This window comes from Blennius ocellaris (genome assembly GCF_963422515.1).
Source record: "Blennius ocellaris genome assembly, chromosome: 16".
NCBI lineage: Eukaryota > Metazoa > Chordata > Actinopteri > Blenniiformes > Blenniidae > Blennius > Blennius ocellaris.
The window spans coordinates 6,709,295-6,729,456 of NC_137665.1; the positions used below are offsets into that span (position 1 = coordinate 6,709,295).

At 42.7% G+C, this 20,162-nt stretch overlaps 1 protein-coding gene across 2 annotated transcripts in view; it reads left to right on the forward strand.

Moving 5' to 3' along the window:
* The window catches only part of prkar1b (protein kinase, cAMP-dependent, regulatory, type I, beta), a 51,723-nt gene that overhangs the window by 16,882 nt on the left and 14,679 nt on the right, over nt 1-20,162 (forward strand). For both annotated transcript variants that reach the window (XM_080510911.1, XM_080510912.1), the window contains 3 exons: nt 217-308; nt 17,413-17,474; nt 19,856-19,902. In XM_080510911.1, coding sequence (XP_080367037.1) covers nt 217-308; nt 17,413-17,474; nt 19,856-19,902 — 201 coding nt within the window. The remainder of the gene's footprint in view (nt 1-216; nt 309-17,412; nt 17,475-19,855; nt 19,903-20,162) is intronic.

Sequence of the window (20,162 nt, forward strand, 5' to 3'; positions counted from 1 at the left end):
TCCCTGAACAGATGGACTATCCCAAAAATACACAAGCACACGTGTGGTATATTCCTTTCAGAGTTTGCCAATATGCTGCTCTTTAATTACTCAATTCAGTCCACGTTTGAAGTCAGTGGTATTATGTGTTTGTTCTGGCTTCTTTCATGTGTCCACCTGCATAGTGTTGTTACAGCTCAGTTTACCTCAACAGCTACTACTTCCTGGTTTCCACAGGTGATTCCTAAAGACTACAAGACCATGACTGCCTTGGCCAAAGCCATCTCCAAGAATGTGCTGTTCGCTCACCTGGATGACAATGAGAGAAGGTATGACATTTTTGCAACGCCTGTGAAAACGTGCCATGATTCTGCTTGAGTGTGTAGCCTCCTAGCCACTGTGCGCCACTATTGCCTGCATCTACAGTGAGAAACAGAGGAGCTGAGCATGGACAGATGTGGCTGGGAAGAAGGAGATGATGGGGGTGGGGGGGGGGTTATTTTATAGCTTTGTAGAACTGGTTGTTATAGTTACTTGTACGTGCATCGGTATCATGTTGCATTTTTAGAAATGATCAGTGTTTTTTTTCGCCATCTGCGCCCGTTTCATTGTTGTTTCAAATTTCTCCTCTCTGCCACCACGCTCTCACACTGCTTACATCTGTCTCAGATCTCCCATGATGGCCGCGTCTGGCTCTGACATAGGATTGGGTGTTGTGGGAAAGGCTCTCAGGTGGCTGGCAGTCCTGCCCGCCAGCCGGAATAGTGTTTCATTGGCAGGGAGAATCCATTATGGCCCGTGGAGAGCAAAACACCGGAGCTTTCCTGTTGGCTCAAGCCTCCGCGGACCAAACCCAAAACACACTTTTTCCACTCTTTCGTCAGCTGACAATTTAGTGTTGTCCCTCGACGGCGGCACGCAGGCCTCTGATTGCACGTCACTGCTTCTGAGGGAGCTCTGAGTCGGGCGCAACGCGTGATGGATCTGGACAGTTTGAAAAGTCATGTACTTGGGTGGCTGATGTGGCAGATTAGAGTTACAGCAGAAGTATATGTGGCAGCAGACCATAAACTGTCAGGATTTAATGTACTCAAGACCTCTCGGCATGCCAGGCTATATAATGGCGTTGTCATCAGTCCATGAAAGCATGCGTGATGAAGAACTTCTTCGACTGGCCGTCATGTCTGCTGCCTCACTACACACAACCAACATCCACAATTAATGCTGTGCAAGGAGGAAGTGGTTGTTGTGGGATCTGCGGTTGAGCATGCATCTCGCAATACAGAAGGATCTCACTTGGTGAAAGTCTCCTCTGATTGCCGATTTGTGCCGAGCGACAGCAGTTCCTTGGCATTGCTTTCCAGTTCCTCACTATTTCTGTCTCCTTGCTCTTACAGTATCCCTCCCTCGCTGCTGTTCTTCTTCACTCTTCGCTTGCAGCTGATGATGCTGGACGGCTGGCTGCTTTGCTTGCTGCTTTGCTGGCTTGGTTGCGTTGCGGTCGCCCTGTGGTTGTTTTGCCTGGAGCGGCCACAGACAGAAAAGTGTTGACGTATGGCCAGTGTGGTCACCCGGCATTAAAGAAAAACTGTACAAAGCAACCAGAAGGCTTTTTTGCATATGGCATGACTTCAGAATATGCCACATATTTTGCATGAGAATGTGCATCTGCGATTTATTCTCAACTTAAAAAAACTGTACATTTTGAAGAGTTATACTAATGTAGGCTGGGAAATCTGGACAAACGTCTGTGAGGACTGACTTCTGACTTCTGCCTTCTGTTTGCATTAATGAAGCCATGGTATGAAGTACATGAGCTCTGTCCAGAAGTGCCAGATTGGACTGACGTAGATTAGCAGATGGAGTCTTAGCTTTTCGGTTCCTCAGTCGCCTCTCTCTCTCTCTCTCTCTCTCTCTCTCTCTCTCTCTCTCTCTCTCTCTCTCTCTCTCTCTCTCTCTCTCTCTCTCTCTCTCTCTCTCTCTCTCTCTCTCTCTCTCTCTCACTCACCCTCTCTCACTTTCTCTCTCTCTTGCCTTTTTTTCAATCCGCAAGCAGCTGGCCCTTTGGGTTATCAGATGTTCTTTCACATATTACATTAAGTGGGGAGCTTGTCACAGTTTATAATTGGTTCAGGAATTTGTCACAACAGCAAATCAGTAAGCTATTTCTTATCAATATTAGGTAATGTAGCAGATAATGAATGCAATTAAGAAATCTTGCTTGCTCGTTTTCTCAAGACATTCACAAGATTACTCCTTTTCTTCGGGATTGCATGCGAGAGTGTGAAAACCTCAAGGTGGATATTTGTGTGTGTCTTGACAAAAACATCTTGTGCCATTAGTCACTCACCAGTTATGTAAGCCAAACACCACAGTTTGTTCCCCCATTATCATTATATTATGCTATCATCTGTTTCAGTAATGAGAACGATCGAAAACAATAAAGCCCTCTTTGTTTCCTCACTCTCCCCATCGCTCTCTTTCCAGCCTTGCTTTTTAGTGACCTTTCTTCTCCTCTCTCACTTTTATAATCTATCTGATGGTCTTCACTTGTTTATCTGCCCCTCCTGGAATTGAGAAGTACTTCTACACATTCCAATAGATCTTTTGCTCAGCTTATTTGGAGACACTGGTTGACAGACTTGCCCTGTCTTTTTCCTTCTTACTGTATGACTTCCCTCTAACGTGATTATATTTCTCCACCATCCTGCTGTGTTTTGACTCGTCTTAATTGCACATCCAATCCTATATGATCACTACCAGCAATCAAAATATACATTTCTGTATGTACTTCATGTTCAAAATGTAATTGTGAATATTTCTTAATTTGACTGGAGGATTAATCCCGATAATTATGTTTCTAAGGCACTCCACCAAAACCCATTTATAAACATTACACACATCATGTCTTTCCACAGGATTTTCTTTCAGCGGTGAAGCCTGCCTATTAGTTTTCTGTTTGGGCTGTAATAACTGAGTGCATAATTACAGGAGTGAACCAGACAGAAGAAAAATGATCCACTCGGGCATCTTGGGACAAGCAGAATATTACTTGACTTAAAACAGAGCGACTCAGTCGTCCATGCTTTAATCACATCCTGTTTTGTGAATGTTCGCTTACTCAGCTTGCATTGTGGATGATGCGTAGTAGTCTGGGTTTTATGTGTGTGATTTCCTGAGGAGTTCAGTTGGTAAGGAAAGGATTTTGGAAGGACTAAACATTCAGATTACCTCTTTTGATAACCTCAGCTATAGCGGTGTACTGAGCTCATGCAAAGGCACAAAAATGGAGAAGATGCCAATACAGTTATGCAAACTAGCCCCCACTGCCACTTCCTTTTCTGCGTTTTCCTCTTTTGTTCATCCTATCTTGACCCTATGATAATTCCAGAAGGAAACAAAAAAAAGTTCACTGTTTACTGTGCACTGGATCAAATGAACAGAAGTTGTGGTTAATATAAAATGGGCAAGTTGAGTTAAAAGAGAAGCTGACATCAGTATAGACCATGAAGAACACAGGCGCATAAATACCACCATCACTTCAAAGAATGACAAGGATTACTTTATCCTGAGAAAACGCACATGCATGCACACACCACAAGTGCATTCTCAAGTGTGCATGTCAGAATGTTTTCCCAGTGTGTCTGCACCAGCTGGGACCATGGAGTCTTTGATTAACACGCCATTCCATATGTCAAACTTTATGGCCTCGAAGGTTTTTGAGCTGCACCACCCGTGTGTGCGTGGATGCGTGCGTGTGCTTGTAGGCGGCTTATTGTTCTTCAGCTGTCTTAAAGTGAAGTTTGGGCACATTTGGCTGCCTTTGCAGATGGAAGTTAACAACATTTAGATAAAGATTAAGCTTAAAAAACTTTTTTTGGTACATTTTTTGCATTTCCCTTGAAATTAAAAATCTGATTTGAATCCTTTTTAAAAGTCTAATGAAATTGAACATGAACTTTAAATATTTAAATGGAGGAAAAGGTTGGCCAGGCCTTTACTGTTTGGAGTTTGCATGTTCTCCCTGTGTGTGTTTGTGTGTCTGATTGTCTTTCTCCTCATGTTTCCCCTGTGATGGACTGGCAACCTTTTCAGGGTAAAGGTTGACTGGATATCGTGGTATAGAAGACAGATGAAAATCCAGATATTCCAGAGTTTATTTTTACTTGTCAAATGATGTCGATATCTCTGGCAAAATGGCCAAAACAAATACAGAAGGAAAATCTCAGTTATAAACATGTATCATCTGAAAATGATGAATCAGTTAGTTACCAGAATCATGGTATCTACTGCTCTACTGCTGAGGCAAAGGTGTTAACCGCTACATGCTTTGTGGCCATTTCCTTTATTGGAATGTAAACTGAAAACATTTATAATATATTCAGAACAAAATCTTTGAATTGCAATTATATGAACTTTGTTGTTTATGTTAATTGCAATCAGCAACAGTACGTCCGCATCTTGCTAACATCCTCACTTTAAACTCAGCATGCATTCAAGCATGCAAAAGCTCAAGAGACATTGTGCTTTGTCCATCTTCAAGTGTCTCCATAAAGTTTTAGATGTGTTATCATCATTGACTGTGGAAGAAGTCTGTGATAATCACCACTTGGTCTTGTGGATTTTCTCAGTATTTCCGGCAAACCTTTGACATTGATTTGCAGTAACATTTTCTCTGTTGCTGTGTGACTCCTCCTCCACGACGGTAGAAACCAGAGGTGAGGCCTTACTGAAGAATGTGGCACTTCTCTTTGGTCAGGACGGAGTTGATTTGTTCACGGTGATAAACTGCAAAAAGGCCCCCCGAGCGACACGTCAGTATTTCCTTCATCATTAGTTAGTGTACACATGATATATACCTTGTTTCATGTTGCTTGGTCTCTGGAGCAACTTCTAAACTTCTACCATTGTGTTGTGCCTTGTGGTTCCTTCTCTTCCGTCCTCATTATGACATAGGCCGTAAAAAGACACACGGCTCTGTAAGATAAGCAAGGAGCAGGTGTTTGAGTTCACGTACAGCTGGAGTTCGTCTCGCTACATCCAAAATGATTATCACACCAACTGAAACTGTTATCTCATCTTACCATGCGGATATCAGATAATTGTATTTTAGTTCCATTTTGATTCCATACTTTTCAGAACAAATGTTAATAGGAAATTCATCAGGAGTGACAACAGGAGGCTGGTCAATTACAACTGCACCTGTTGGGATGTAATCCCAGCTGCTGCTGTTAAGTTTACAGGCTCTTATTTATGTGTGTTTGTGCACATTTAGCCTGCTTGTCACAGTGCGGATAGATTTTGCAGCCTTTCCACCAACTCTTTCCACATGAGCGACAAGCATTGTGACCTGAATAAACTCACTTTCCTTTAGTTGTTACTCTAATAGCACAAGTAATTTAATGTCTGGCTTATGTGTTGTGGAATAAGACTTCAGTTATTTTTTGTACAATAAAAGTTTTATTTATATGAATATTGACACGATGCTAGTAACGGATAACGGAAAACTTCTTTTCATCACAGATACTGTGACTGAGAACGATAACTTGCAGCTTTTTTTGTAATTTTTATTTATTATAGCAAATGAAAGGTAACAGATTTAAACAGGACTTATAAAGCGGTCATTAAGCAGTTTTTTTATTGAAAAGATTTGTGTTCTTGTACATTTTGTTGCATACTTTAATTGCGTCTTTTTTGTGTTGCGAGTCACTGTCAAGAGAAATCTGATAGTGCTACATATTGAAGAGGCCTTCGAGGATTCTGTGAAGGCGCATTTTATTTCTCTCCTGACCCAAACAAAGCACACTCAAATAGACACATATCAACTCATCAAGCTGTCTCTTCCTGTCTGCCTACATTAGTCTAATGCCTTCAGTCCACAAAGAGGCTCTCTCGGAATAGTATCAACACTGGAAGCCCTGCGTTCTGTATATTCACAGAAATAGGTTGGGGGACTTGAGAAAACTCAGAGGCGCATAAAATTAATAAAAAAAATATTGCCATCTAGTAACAAATGGTTGTTTGATCTTTGGAGTAAAAGTTTTTCATCCTAGCATGTACAATTAAAAACACATATTTGAGTAGGAGATAGAGTTTTTTTTCAATTTGTAGGAAGTCCTGTACCTCCAATATTGTAAAGCAAAAGACACATCCGTGCAGCGTTTGTAAAGTGGTTCTGCTCATCTCATCCTGCCTTCTTTAATCCTCTAATTAACAAACACAGTAATGAGTTGATGAAGTGAATGATTAGTTGACCTTTGACCTTTTAAACCCTAACCTCTGCACCTTCCCCACCAGCTCCTGCTGATAGACAGGGGACATCTTTAGTGTACCGGGACGCTTTTGTGTGCGGGTGTGTGTGTGTGTGTGTGTGTGTGTGTGTGTGTTGTGTGTGTGTGTGTGTGTGTGTGGGTGTGGGTGTGTGTGTGTGTGTTGTGTGTGTGCCCTAAAAGAGGTGCAAAAACAATAATAATAAATCAGTGGGCCAACTGAAAACTTAAGACATACAATAGTCGAGGGGAGAGGCACTAAAGCCGCATGAGAGAAAATCCGTCTTGCTTGTGTTCGCCGGAAGTTTATTTAAGGTCTGTACAAAGAGACAAAAACAAGAAAAAGGATGCGATGGGAGATAGAATACTGTCTCGCCATATCAGATGAACCCAGCTGTCATCATCACATCTGATAGCTCAATAGAACTAATGTGGGAACTTGAGCTGAGCAGGGCAGTGAATAGACTGAGGTCTGAAACACAGACAGATTGTTTCTGAAATGACAACTTGTGCAGTGGCGAAATGGGTCAGAAAGCAGCCACGGCCCTCCACAGCATCCAGTCTATGGACACTGAATCTGTTGTTACCATACAGCAGCCCCTAGGGGGTGTTTTTGCCACACACAGAGTAGACAGGTATTCTCTAACCACTGGAATCATTGCTTCTTCATTCACTGAAACGTCTTGGAAACTGATTGAATAAAGTATGGATAAAATGAAGATTAGTGTGGGAATCGACTTGCTTGCACACAGGTGACCCTCGTATAGGATGCAGAATAAACAGGATATAAGGTTGATAATATGGCGAGAATGTCTTTTTCTTGTGACTCCTGTCGAAGTCAGTTATAGACTTTGCGCTGTGTGTATTGGCATCTTTTCTTTTACCGGCTGTTGTTTCTCTGCGTGTTCAGGCCGAAGAGTAATGAAGATGTTTGACTCTGTCCATGATTTGTATTTTACGGCGGGCTGTGAAACAGCAGCAGTGTGCAACATGAATCAAATGAGCAGGTTTGTGATGTGTGTTGTTTAGTCTCTCTGTCTGTTTGAGTGTGTTTGTGTTTCCTGTCCCACGAATCTCCACATTGACTCCTTGTGTGTGTGTGTGTGTGTGTGTGTGTGTGTGTGTGTGTGTGCGTGCGTGCGTGCGTGCGTGCGTGCGTGCGTGCGTTTTTCCTGAGAACCCGGTGGTCTTCTTTTTCTTCCTTTTAGAAGCGGCTGCTTTCTCTGTCTTTCCCTCTTTTCCTTCCTGTCTTTCTCCTTCTCTCAGTCATGCGGGCTCATTCTCTTATACATCCACACACATCCACTCCCTCCCCCACAATTATGTGGAGTCTCCTCTCTCTCTCTCTCCTCGTGGCTTTGTGCTGCTGCCACAATGCCAGGGGCCAGGCGATGAGGTCACTCACCACAGGAGAGCTGCAGGCCTGACTGAACCTCGACCATCCCCACCACCATCCAGTGCGCACAGAGCAGTGCTGGCAAGTGCGGCGTCACCTCCCCCAGATGTCACGTCTTGGCTCCGGCTTTGACTCCCCTCACCTTCGTGCCCATGCAAACCGCGGCGTGCACGCATGCGATTTGTTGAACATTCATATCAGCCAGGCTGCATTTTTTTGCCTGCGAGCGCAGATAGTCTCGCTCAAACATGCACATCAGCAAGCGGCACACATGTGCACTCATAGCTGGAAAATGTTGTCCTCTCTCATGTACTTTCTGCTGACTCAACTTGTTCCCCCGCCACCTCTTCCACCCCCTGTCATCTTTCTTCATCCATTCCCTTATAAAGCTCTTCAGAAACTAGTGAGAAATGCAGTTGTTTTAGTGTCTAGAGTCCTTTTAAAAAACGCTTCACTCCCTCCAAAATGTACCCTAGAGTCCCTGTTGGACATTTTTCCAACTATCTATGATTCATATTTGCCATCTCGACTGCTTATACAATCAGTTTGAGGATCTGTGTGTGCGCGTGTGTTTCCCTGAGTGTGTTTGTGTCAATTGATTAACACAAGATTTGTAGATGAACACATGCTTTTTGGCTGAAGTTGAGGTTTGAGTTTGGTACGTCGTAGCTTTGGTTTAGATTCGTGTAAACCTGCCTAAAATGTCGGTCAATTCAATGCAACATGTGCGTGCATATGTATCTATGTGTCTATGCAGTTGTGTGCAGACACATTTTCACAAGATGAATGCAAATGATCAAAAGATAATCAGCAAATTGTATGCGCATGAATGTTTGTCTTGCATAAAACTGGGAGATCAACTGAAACTTGCCTCCCCATGAGTCTCAGCTTCAGCTTGATTAAATACCCACGCTTGAAAAGGGTCACAAATCTTCTGTATCTCACTTCAGTCTTTCAAAGGAAAACAACCACCAAAACTTCTTTGAACGGCTGTGAGAGCGGAGGTCAAGTGTAGTGAAAGGGAGAACATGTATTTAACGTCAGTGCCACCATTAGGCTGAGCACCTGTGTGTGTGTCTGTGTGTCTGTGTCTGTGTGTTATACCACACATACTGCTGTGACACAGTTCATTTCTGAACGTGGACAGTGTCACGTTTCATCACGTGTGAATTAATATGTAGGCTAAATGTGCAAGTGTGCATGACAGTAGCTTCCTGGCTCTGCCCCTGTTGTGAGGACATGATGTTCCTGCAACCCTCCAGCTCCTTTATAGCTCAGCCAGGCCCTGGAGGACAACCCACACTCTGACCACCACACATTATTCGGGGACAGGGCAGCTTAGCGCCTTGCAAAATAGCCCGGGTTGGCCCATGGCCTCCTATTGTATACATCCCGCCTTCTTTGTCTATGCTACTGCGATAGGTTCCAGTGCACAAGCACGGACAACAGTCTTGTTATAGTGTGTTAATTCTCCCATGACGTCCTTATTGGTTTGTTCGGTGTCAATTTGAGTTTTATTTGGATTCGAGGGTGCAGCCTATTTCCATGCTAGATAAGCTTTAGCATGGCAGGTCTCATAGAGTTTATTTTAAATAATGTAGGCCATCATTCTTAACTTCACCTTTCAAGTCATATTTCCCGTTTAAAGCTACAGGAATTGCTAATATCTGGTTTGCAACGGTGCACAGGATGGGCTAACTATCTAGAAAGGTGACTTGAATTCAGTTAAAATGACCCCCTTTGGTTCACATATATAGAAAAGTTTCAGTTTGATCAATTAACAATTATTGCACAAACTCAACATTAAAGTGGAAATCATATTTGCATGGACAGAGAAGAGATTTTGTTTGCCCAAACTAGTACATATGTACATTTTTGTGTAAAAACATCATTATGAACTCCTGAATTTTCAGAGCCCACTTCTGTAAGTTCAACTAATGTTTAATTGGAATTTGAAGTGTCAGACATATATAAGAACAACCCAAAGTGGCACACGACCTGACCAGAATGCTTTGCTCTTGAAGGCACGTCAATTCTGAAACTTAGGAATGAAACTGAGCATATTTCATGGCATATTAGGATTTTATAAAGAAAAGTGCTTGTTCTTTGCACAACACTACTCTTATATGCATGTTAATAGCGAAGCAGTCTTTTTATAGCAGTGAAAACCTTATATCAGTTAGATGTCAGCTATTTTTCCCATTTCGACTTGCACCCGATGCACCATTACCTCACTACCCAGAATGCTATATCTACACACACACACACACACACACACACACACACACACACACACACACACACACACACACACACACACACACACACACACACACACACACACACACACACACACACACACACACACACACACACACACACACAGTTCCACTGGGGATACCTCCTTCATTTCTCTCCATCCAGTCATCTACTGGTCGAAGCCTCCCTCCCTCTTCCTCGGGCTGTTTTCAAACTTCTTCTGGCCGTCTCAGTTTCAACATGTATATGTGTTTGAGCATGCATGTACAATGGGCCGTGTTGTGTAAACACCTCTCAGGTTTAAAACCCCAACAAAAGACAATTTGCGTCCCGATCTGCTTCTCAAATGCTTTCCTTGTTCCCGTTCTTGTGTTCTGCGAGGTGGGAATGAAGGCGGGAGGAAAAAGCGGAGGAAAAGACATGCCTCCAGGACACAGCGGCATGCCTTATGATGTTTAGCAACGTGTCAGGATACGTGTGTGTGTGTGTTTGTGTGTGTTTGCAACTAGACGTGTGAGAGAGTGAGTGGAAGAAGCAATCAAATCTTTACATATCCTGTAGGTTTAATTTAACTATATATATTTATTTGTGAGCATTTCGTGGAGTTATTTCTGCGCAATGGGTGAGGAAGAGTATGTGTCTTCCCCATCTCTTGTCTTTACACTCGTTCCAGTGACACGTCCCCTGTAGACACATCCGAGTGGTAAAGGCTTAGCCCTGTCAGCACCTGATTCAGCCTGACCCTTTTCTGGCTAAGTGGAGGAAAGCTGGCGTTTTTCTGCCCTGCGGCTGGAAAGAAAGAGGGCATCAGAAAAGTATGAAATCAACTAATGCTGAAATATGACAGAAATTACTTAAATCCAATGGTTTTACAAGTTACAGTAAAAAAAGAGCGATAGGGAAAGGTTTCCTAAAGTTAAGTAGCTGCTCAGCCGGCTAATCACTGCTCTGGGAAAATGTGAGATAGGAAGCGGAGAAAGGGAGAGGAAAAAAGGGGAGAGGCAGCAGGGTTGGACATGTTTGTGATGTTTTTGAGCTGACATCATGGCTGCATCAGCAGGTGGTGTGTGTTGGATCAACAGGTAGGCCTGTAAAAAAAAACAGTCTTGTCATATTTGATAGACACAACAGTCCATTAAACAAGGAACAGGGAGTTTTTATTCATGTCACCAGACGACCAGCAACGCAGTCTCAAACGGAGCAGAATGTGCGAGTCAGATTTTTATTTATATCTCTTTTATTAATCTTTGAAGTTATTTATAGAGACATTTCAAGAGAATAGGAGGGATTACATTAGAAGTGGACTCGGTATTTTGCCTGGAAAATGATTCTGCTCTTATAACTTTCAAACTACATTTCCACATTTACAGTGAAGATTCTGTCAAACTTTGATGTTTGTTTTCCCTCACTATAACACATCCTGCTTTTTCCTTCACATCCTCCCATCAACTGGTCCTTCTTACTCACTCTTCCTTCTCTGGCGGACTCTTTGTACCACTGCCATGACTCTCTGGCTCCCACCATCCTGAGGCCAGTATCAATGTGTGATTTCTCCACTGGAGCTGTACACCGTTGACAGAAGAGAAATATGACAGAAGGCCTCTCCTGTCTCGGTTTCTTCACTTCTTCTGTGGAATTAGTGTTTTTAAATGTTCCATTTCTCATGCCATTGGCAGGCGTGACTGGTACTGGAGTTTACCTTGATGTTTTATTTGATAGCTATTGATTAGATTAGGCTCAAATGTGTAGAGGAAGCGACCGTGTCGAAAGTATTTCTTCCAAACTTGCTACTGCCGTAATTCAGTGACTTCTAAAGTCATATACTGCTTTAGTATCCTACATTCAAACAGGTGAATGCACTGCCTGCTTGGCTGTTAGTAAAACACATCTTAAATATGAATGTCACTGCTTCATTTCTAAACCGATGTATGGAAGTAGAAAATAAAGAGCCTAAAAGCCTGCCTTTATAACTCCGTTTCTCCCCAGGTGGTCCGATCGTTGCAGTCTATATAAATGACACTTTTCTTCAGCGGGGTTCAGCACAAGTCTGCAGGTCACACAGATCACCCGTATAAATGCACTGACCCTCAGGCGCCGTGGTACCGCAGTGCACGCACACACCGAGACGCACGTCCACAAGTTAAGGCAACAGGATGCGTCCGTGTTTACACCCCTTATAAACCCAGCAGCGCCAGGTGTGTGGTTTTAACACAGTGTCCCCACCGCCCTTTGTTCAGTTCACATACAGATTCCTTTTAACGCTGAATCCTGCGTCCATCAATTCCCTTTGAAGATAAGTCACAAACGCTAATGTTTGCTGCTATTGGACGCTGAGGCGAAGATACAGGCTTAACACACTCTTATATTCTATGAAGGACTTTAAGAAGTCCTCAGGTTTCAGTAGACAATGGCAAAGTAGATACAATGTGGGCTTCAGAGTTTATGATGTTGATCAAATCTGGAGTATTTCTATCTCTGAGGACCAAATTGGCTAAAAGCCTGTTGACTCCTTGAAAAGGGAGAGTTCTCATTTTCCTTGACTGACGTTTATGTCCTCTCTCCTCCCACATTGTTGACCGTCCCTAAGTGGTCATTTCCATCACCCGTAACCTGTTATGTCCATCTATAAACCTCTCCGACCACCCCTCTGTCGTATCTTGTTAAACTTAAGCATGGGCAACGTGGGGAAGTTTCACTGATGGACAAAATTGTGTGTTATTTTATCTATAGTTGGGATTAAATGATTTTAGTATGAAGGGTGTCACAAATTAAGACAAATAGTTAAGGTATTTCTTTGTGTGGTTCAAAACTACAATTAGAAATATGTGTACCGGAATAAACTCTTGGTGTGTTCAGGAGTAAATTAAATATTGATAAATATATCTGCGTCTAGTCAGAATGGGAGCTTCCCAATGTAAACATCGACATCTGATGTCACTTAACAAGGCCGTGGTTTAGGTGAAACTTGAGAAATGTTACATTTGTATTATTATTTGCTTGTTTGTAACTATAAAGTTGCATAACTTCATATCCTATATTAATGGCATAAAACTATAACAGTGGAATGGGAAATGTAAGAATAATTGTACATCCAGGGCTGAATTCATCCCCATGTGTGTCAGGGATCAGCTACATTATTCACCCTGAGGACCATAAAAATCTAATCTTCATTACCAGAGGGCTTTGAAATATGTATTTAACTCTCTCAACTTCTCCTGTTTACCAGATATGTGATGCATATGTAAGGCACTATTAGCAGTTCATCTCAGAGTCTGTCGGCGATCAAGCCTGACCCAGTCCTTCTATATTTATTCCTTAATTTTTTTTTACTGGGGTGAATGGGGCCAACATTCACAACCTTTATGTCATAAATATTCTCCCTGAATGCTTCACTGCTTTATAGCGATACCTCCCTCATCTCCGCCTTTATTTTTCTCTCACACGGTTGGCTGTTGTCAGTGGCATGCCCGTGCATGTGAGCGTCTCTCTCTGTAAATTTACGTAATTTTAAATAGTTATCAAAAATAAACCATTGTGTTTCCAGCAACAAAACTCAAGTGAGGCGAGTTGGCTGTTCCATGAGAGTCACTGAGGCTGGTTGTGCTTAACTGTAAATGCAGGGTGTTAAACTGTGCGCCACTTACTCAGCCTCGTGAAGCTGTTTTCCAGCTTGCTATGATAACAGGCTAAACACTTCTCTTATACACAGTCAACAGTGAAAATCTAATTTATGTTTACATGCTCATATTTGTGACTTTAGACACTATGCTGACTAATCACAAAAACAGCCAGACAAAAATCAGTATAGCAGTACATGTTATTTATAGTAACCTGCCACTTAAGGTTGTCGAGAATGTACACAGTGTCTCTGCAGTCTTCCGAGAGCTCTTAATTCTAAGTAGACTACGATTAGCATGCAGCGCGATTCCTGTTGAACATTCCCAGGTCCCTGAGGTTTTGAAGAGGCACAGCCAATAAAGACTCCTCAAAACATGTTTCAATTTCCAGCACGCACTTTACGCATTATTACATCTGCGTCTTTGTGCTTGTAAAATGTGTGAAATTATTTCATAAAAGTCAGTCTGCAGCCACAAATCTAACATGCTTTATAAACGGAATGTGTTTTTAGTGTCCTTGCACCGTAGCTTGTATGATGTAGTGGTTTAGAGTTGCATAACAAAGACTATTGTTCTTATTTTCCAAGGATTAACACTCCGAATTACCATAAACTGTTGTGGTGAAAATTATTTCTTCATGTACTTACGGCATTGACACTGTAGCAGCCAAACCAGTGCTCACTGCTGCCAAGCTGACACACAACTTTGACAGCAGCGTTGCCATATACAGCTGGATATTGCAAAATTTCCCAAATAGAGCGGGCATTCTGGACGGGCACAGCATTGAACACTTGTATAACTCAACATTCTGCGGCCCATTAAGAAGCACAAAGACATGGCGGCACGCCGCGCCGTTAAAGAGGCCTCTGGTGTTAATGGCATGAAGGCTGCACTGTGTGTTGATGTAGCAATGTAAAAGATAAGACGTCTGCTGCTGAACAAATAAACAGCGGTGCAGCGGGAGAGATTAAGGAGGATGGAAGAGGTGCGCAAGAGTGGGAGGCCTTCATCGTCAATCTGGAAGAATAATAAGCAATCCGGCTGCAAGGAGCAAGCCAGGCTTTATTTCATTAATGACTAAAATCCCCCTACCTAACCACTCTTTTATGGGTGTTTCACAACAATAAGAGGCTGTTTTGTCAGAATGAGCTAAGAAAGGGGTAAACTTGTTCTTTTATTTTGCCTTCCAACACAAAAGCTCATACATGCACTGATGCACACATTCACTGTGTGTTCATTTTGATTACTGCATTTATATTCTTGCTTCACCTACTGCATATGCAAGGAAACTTTTTGGGGACTTTCTGAATACACTTGGACAGAGTCTGATGCAGTATGAGCAGAATGGTTCATACAACTTCTTTTAGACTTATGTTTTTGCATGCTTGTGTGTATGCATGTGTCTACAGGCGCAAACACATGTTGCAGGGATTCCGGCCCACACATCACAACCATGACAGACGCTTTGTCTCCTTCCCTCAGGTGGAGGTGTACTTCCTAGCTCCTCGCTCAGACTGGAGGGTCCCTTTGCCTCTCTGTCTTTCTCGCCGTCTCCGTCAGAACAGCACATCCATTGTTAGTGGGACGGCGCTGCCTTTTCACAGGGTCAAAGAGGCTACAGGTAGCGGAAAGGACAAGATTAATGACTTCATGTGGGACACTCGGGGAGAGGGTGATGGAGCAAGAGATGGTCGAAATAGGTGGGGCCGTCAGGGAATTAGAGGGAAGAAAGGGGTAATTGAGAAGGGAGAGGAAGAGAAAAAGTGGTTGTGAACAGACAGGGAGGAAGTGGGGGATAAAGAAAGGGAAAGAGACAGGTAGAGACAAGAGGAAGTAATTACCTGCATAAGTATCTTTGTCGTGCTCAGCGGTGCATTCACTGACTGGATGGAGCAGCAGAGCAGGGAGAGAAAGAAAGATGTGGTCAAGTGTAATTACCCAAATTCAACTTTGCTGCTCTTTGATCCTCTCACTGTGACTCGGTGGAGTCTGGAGCTTAATGCTGAGCCTGAAATTCGACTTTGTGATGTGTCATCATAACAAAGGCGCAACGTGTGTCGCGTTGAACACATCTTATTTTTGTGCACAGATTTGACTCAGTCGTTAAGAACTTGTTCCTTCATATTTTCTCCACGTGAAGCAAATGCTTTGAAATACTTATGTACTCTAAAGTATGTGTTTATGCGTATTTGTTTTGATGGTCGCAGTTATTTATTTATTTAATCATTTATTTGATCGGGACGACGCACATTCATGAACAATCATATCCAAATTGTAAATGTGATTATACCAAATTGCTCATAAACATCTGTATTTGTGGTTATATTTGATCTGAAATCAAGTGTCTCCCTGAACAAACAGCGTTCGTGCCAAGTGCAGGTGCTCGTGCACGTGCTCTGACTAATCACCATCAGGCTGTTTGAACTTGTGGGTCATAGCAGAGTGCTGGTATGCACGTTTTCATTAAGAATTCTTGTGCCTTAAGTTATTGTACTTGCAAATGTGTGCGTGAGTGTGTTGCCTCGCTGCCACCGCTGAGCAGTATGGGGGCTCCGCCAATACACTTCAAAGAGCAAGAGTTTTGTACAATATGTGCGCGTCTGCGATTTGTGTCCTCAAATATGCATGACTCAATGACCAGCTGCAATGCACGGGTTCTACCTGCTGGTCCAAGTCCACATCCTCGAGTCTGCTTTTTATTCTGTGTCACATAAACAAATACCAGCAGGGTCCATTCACTTCCAAAACCACTCAATAACATTCTTATAACCTCTCTCTCTCTCTCTCTCTCCCCCCAACATCTGTTGACCTGAAGTTTATTACCCGGCAAGTTCACAAAAAAAAATAAAGCTGCACTTTCATGTCTTTGAGTGTTTCTGCAAGTTGTGTTTGGCTGCCTGAGCCTTGCAGTGCGCTGTCAGGCGAACACACTTATCCTACACCCACACATTATTCTGTACAAACCTGTGCGTTTTCATGGGCAGTATGTACCCGGATTCAGACAGACTGGCCCAGATACACACAGGAATAACTGAAAACGGGCTCAGACATGTCCCACACAGTCAATCAGCGGGTCTTGTATGTCTTTGATACGCCTGACCCTCGTCATTGTTTTTTCTATATTTCTCTATGAGACGGGTGGTATGCAGCTGATTAGATGGATAAATATACCCTAAAGGTGAGAGACAGACAGGGAGGAGGAGAGGAAGGATACTTAGTTTTCTCTTGTCCCAACACATCCCAGTAGTGGAGCTCTAATCTTTTGAGGCTTGATGCATTTAAACAGCCCGATTAGCAACGGTTTGAACAGGCGCTTTCCCTGTCGGGCTGAAACAGAAATTAAGTGCTCAGGCACAGCCTTCATTTTGTTTGTTTTCTCAGTGCCTCTGAAGAGAGTTACACACTGTGATACGGGCTTTGATCGTGAGCTGAAACAAAACCGTCTTGTTTGCACAGCAGCAGTTTATTGTAATGATGCAAGCAAAAAAACATTTTTTAAACTGATATCTGATGATAGTTCACCCCCAGTATTTTTTCCATTGTCACTTTAGTTCTTATAAACTGCTTTGATTTTGGAGTTGTGAGAAAATATAAGGGTGAGTCTGATAATGAATAGTGTTGGATGTAGATGGTGATTAAGAAATCGCAATTCCACGTGTGTGTGTGCGTGTGTGTGTGTGTGTGCGTGCGTGCGTGTGTGTGTGTGTCTATTCAGGGATCAGCCCTCCCTCCTCTGCTTTCACTACCTGCTAATGGAGTTGACTGTGCTTTCCTAATCCATCAAAACATCTTGCATGTACTGTATATCTGTATGTTAGCTGAGATAAACAGTTATAAATTATTCTCTAATCAGCCTTCTCTTTTCTCCTTTCTGCTTGTTTTTCTTCTCCAGTGACATATTTGATGCCATGTTCCCTGTCACCCACATTGCAGGGGAAACAGTCATCCAGCAAGGTTTGTATTATTATTTTTAATGAATTTATGTGGAGTCAGTGATGGACTAATGAATGATCTGCAGTAGTTAGGCGAAATATAAATATCAACAAGCCAGATCATGAAAACATATTGAAGATATTCCACCAGCCCATGAAATCATTCTTCGTCGAATTCTTGTGCCATTCTCCAGGATGACCTTCAATGGATTTATCTCAAAGGATGCATCTCCTGCACTGCCACAATGACTCATGTTTATTTTGTCCCACCACTCCCATGTTCCCTCCCTTTTCCTCTTGCACCCCCCCCCCCCCCCCCACACACACACACACAACTTCCCCCCAGTTTGCAACAGATGGCAGGTCCCTCTCTTCAGCCCGACTTGCAGCCGTAGACATCCCCAGACTTTGAAGGAAGACAGACTGGCAGAGCCAGACTGTATTTTTCCAGAGCCCCCCCCCCCCCCCCCACACACACACACACACACACACACACACACACACACACACACACACACACTCAAACTCCTATCAAACACAGACACATGTAATCACATATTCAAAACACTGAAAACACACATTCTCACAGACAAATTCGCACTTTGAGATAATGCCGGGTTCGCACAACATCAGGCGGTTTACGCATGTGACACATGCTTCATAAAACAAGCTCATATAGAAGTTCAGAGATAATTGTGATAGCTCCGTCACTCCAGCCAACTCTTAACACAGCTTCCACGAGTATATCTGTCCTAATTTGGTGATAATAACTCTTTGTAGGACCTCGACTCCCAGACCTTCTATTGTTATGTTCACCGTGTTGTGCACTATAGGCAGTACTGATGTCACTGAAAACGCCTGGACTACTGTAAAGCTTCAAGAAACCAAGCCTGCTGCAGGCCACTCACACACTATTTAGACAGTCTTAGAAGTTATTGACTGTGGCGCTCGAGTGGTATTTAAACAAAGAGGGAATCTATTCTATCATATCATGCAAAATGCAGTTTCGAGGTATTTTCATTGTACTTTGTTGACTCTTTGTTGACCCATGCCCTCAATTAACTTTAAAGCATTGGTTCTTTGCATTAACTACATATAAAATCCACTGTCATACATGAAATCAGCTTTCTCATCGATACATTTATGCTACTGGTGTTTGGTGATTATAAGATATGATTGTGGCACATAATGTAACTCGGCTTGTCCTCTTCAGTAAAGAGAAATAATCTGATTAGTGTGCATCACAAGTAGGCTGCGCTAAAACAAGTCCCCACCAAGTACACCAGTGTGGAAAAGGATTTATGAGTGTGTGTGTGTGTGTGTGTGTGTGTGTGTGTGTGTGTGTGTGTGTGTGTGTGTGCACACTGGTCAAATATTTGCCTGCACTCTCAGGCATGGGGGGGAATGAAAAGGTGCAAAACAAAGGTGCAGGCTCCAAAGTGATAAAAGACAGGAAGAGTGGAAGAAAAGAAAGACACAGTATAAGAGGGAATTTAAAGAGCGATAGATGAGATGAAAGAGAGACAGAAACGGGGAGATAGCAGAAGGCCAGGTCGCAGCAGGTTGTGTGTATCTGTGCATGTGTGTGTGTGTGTGTGTCTGGGGTCTCCTGTGGGACGGCCCTTCAGACAGACAAGGGACGTTTTGTGTGACAAATAGGGCTGCATGATTAACGAGCCCTCACCACTCACAGTATTAATTAGCCATGTGAACTCCTGTGAACTTTACTCACAGGGCACTTTTAGCCTTTCAAATCTTCAGGTGAACACACACACACACACACACACACACACACACACACACACACACACACACACACACACACACATAAGATGCATACACACTGAAGTCACCGCCTCTTTTTTTAAAAATCATTTCCGCCAAACCCCATGTAATAGATAGCATAATTAAAGGAACACTTGCTATTTCTCAGTCCTGTCTTCGGACTAGATGCTTTTTACAGACATCAACCGACCAGACCCCATGATTCCTTGTCAGTGACACAATAGTCCGAGTGACCCTTTAAAAGATCAGTTTCCATTTGTTTGCCCATAATATCAAACTTGCAAACATTTAGAACCATAAAGTTGACGGTTTTCTGTGATGCAGAGAACAGAAAACATAAAATTGCAATCTATAGTTGTAAGCTTTACTACAGATCTGTTCTCTGCACTTTTATATACTTTTATATAAACTTAAACTATATATAATATTGAACTGCATCATATTCATTGGTGAGTCCCACTATTGATCAGAAAAACAATATAAACATTGAGTCGGAAGTGACAGTGGTGGGAAAAGCAAACCATTTACATTTAGTTTGAGTCCATGTGGGTTTTGTTTTTTTTTTTGCATTTATTTGTTCCTTTACAAACTCCTGTATTCCTTCTCTTTCTCCTCCAGGTGATGAAGGAGACAACTTCTATGTGATTGACCAGGGTGAAGTGGACGTAAGTGGCTGACATGGTGACACACACACACACACACACACACACACACACACACACACACACACACACACACACACACACACACACACACACACACACACACACACATGGTTTCACCCACAGATGAATTCATCGCCAACTCTTCAAATGGATCAAAGTTAAACACTTCAATTAAAGAGGATTTTAGATTGCAGAACGGCAGCTTTAGCTCGTGCTTCCCTGCTTTTAATGTCAGACTATAAGAGGGACTGTGAGTCAGT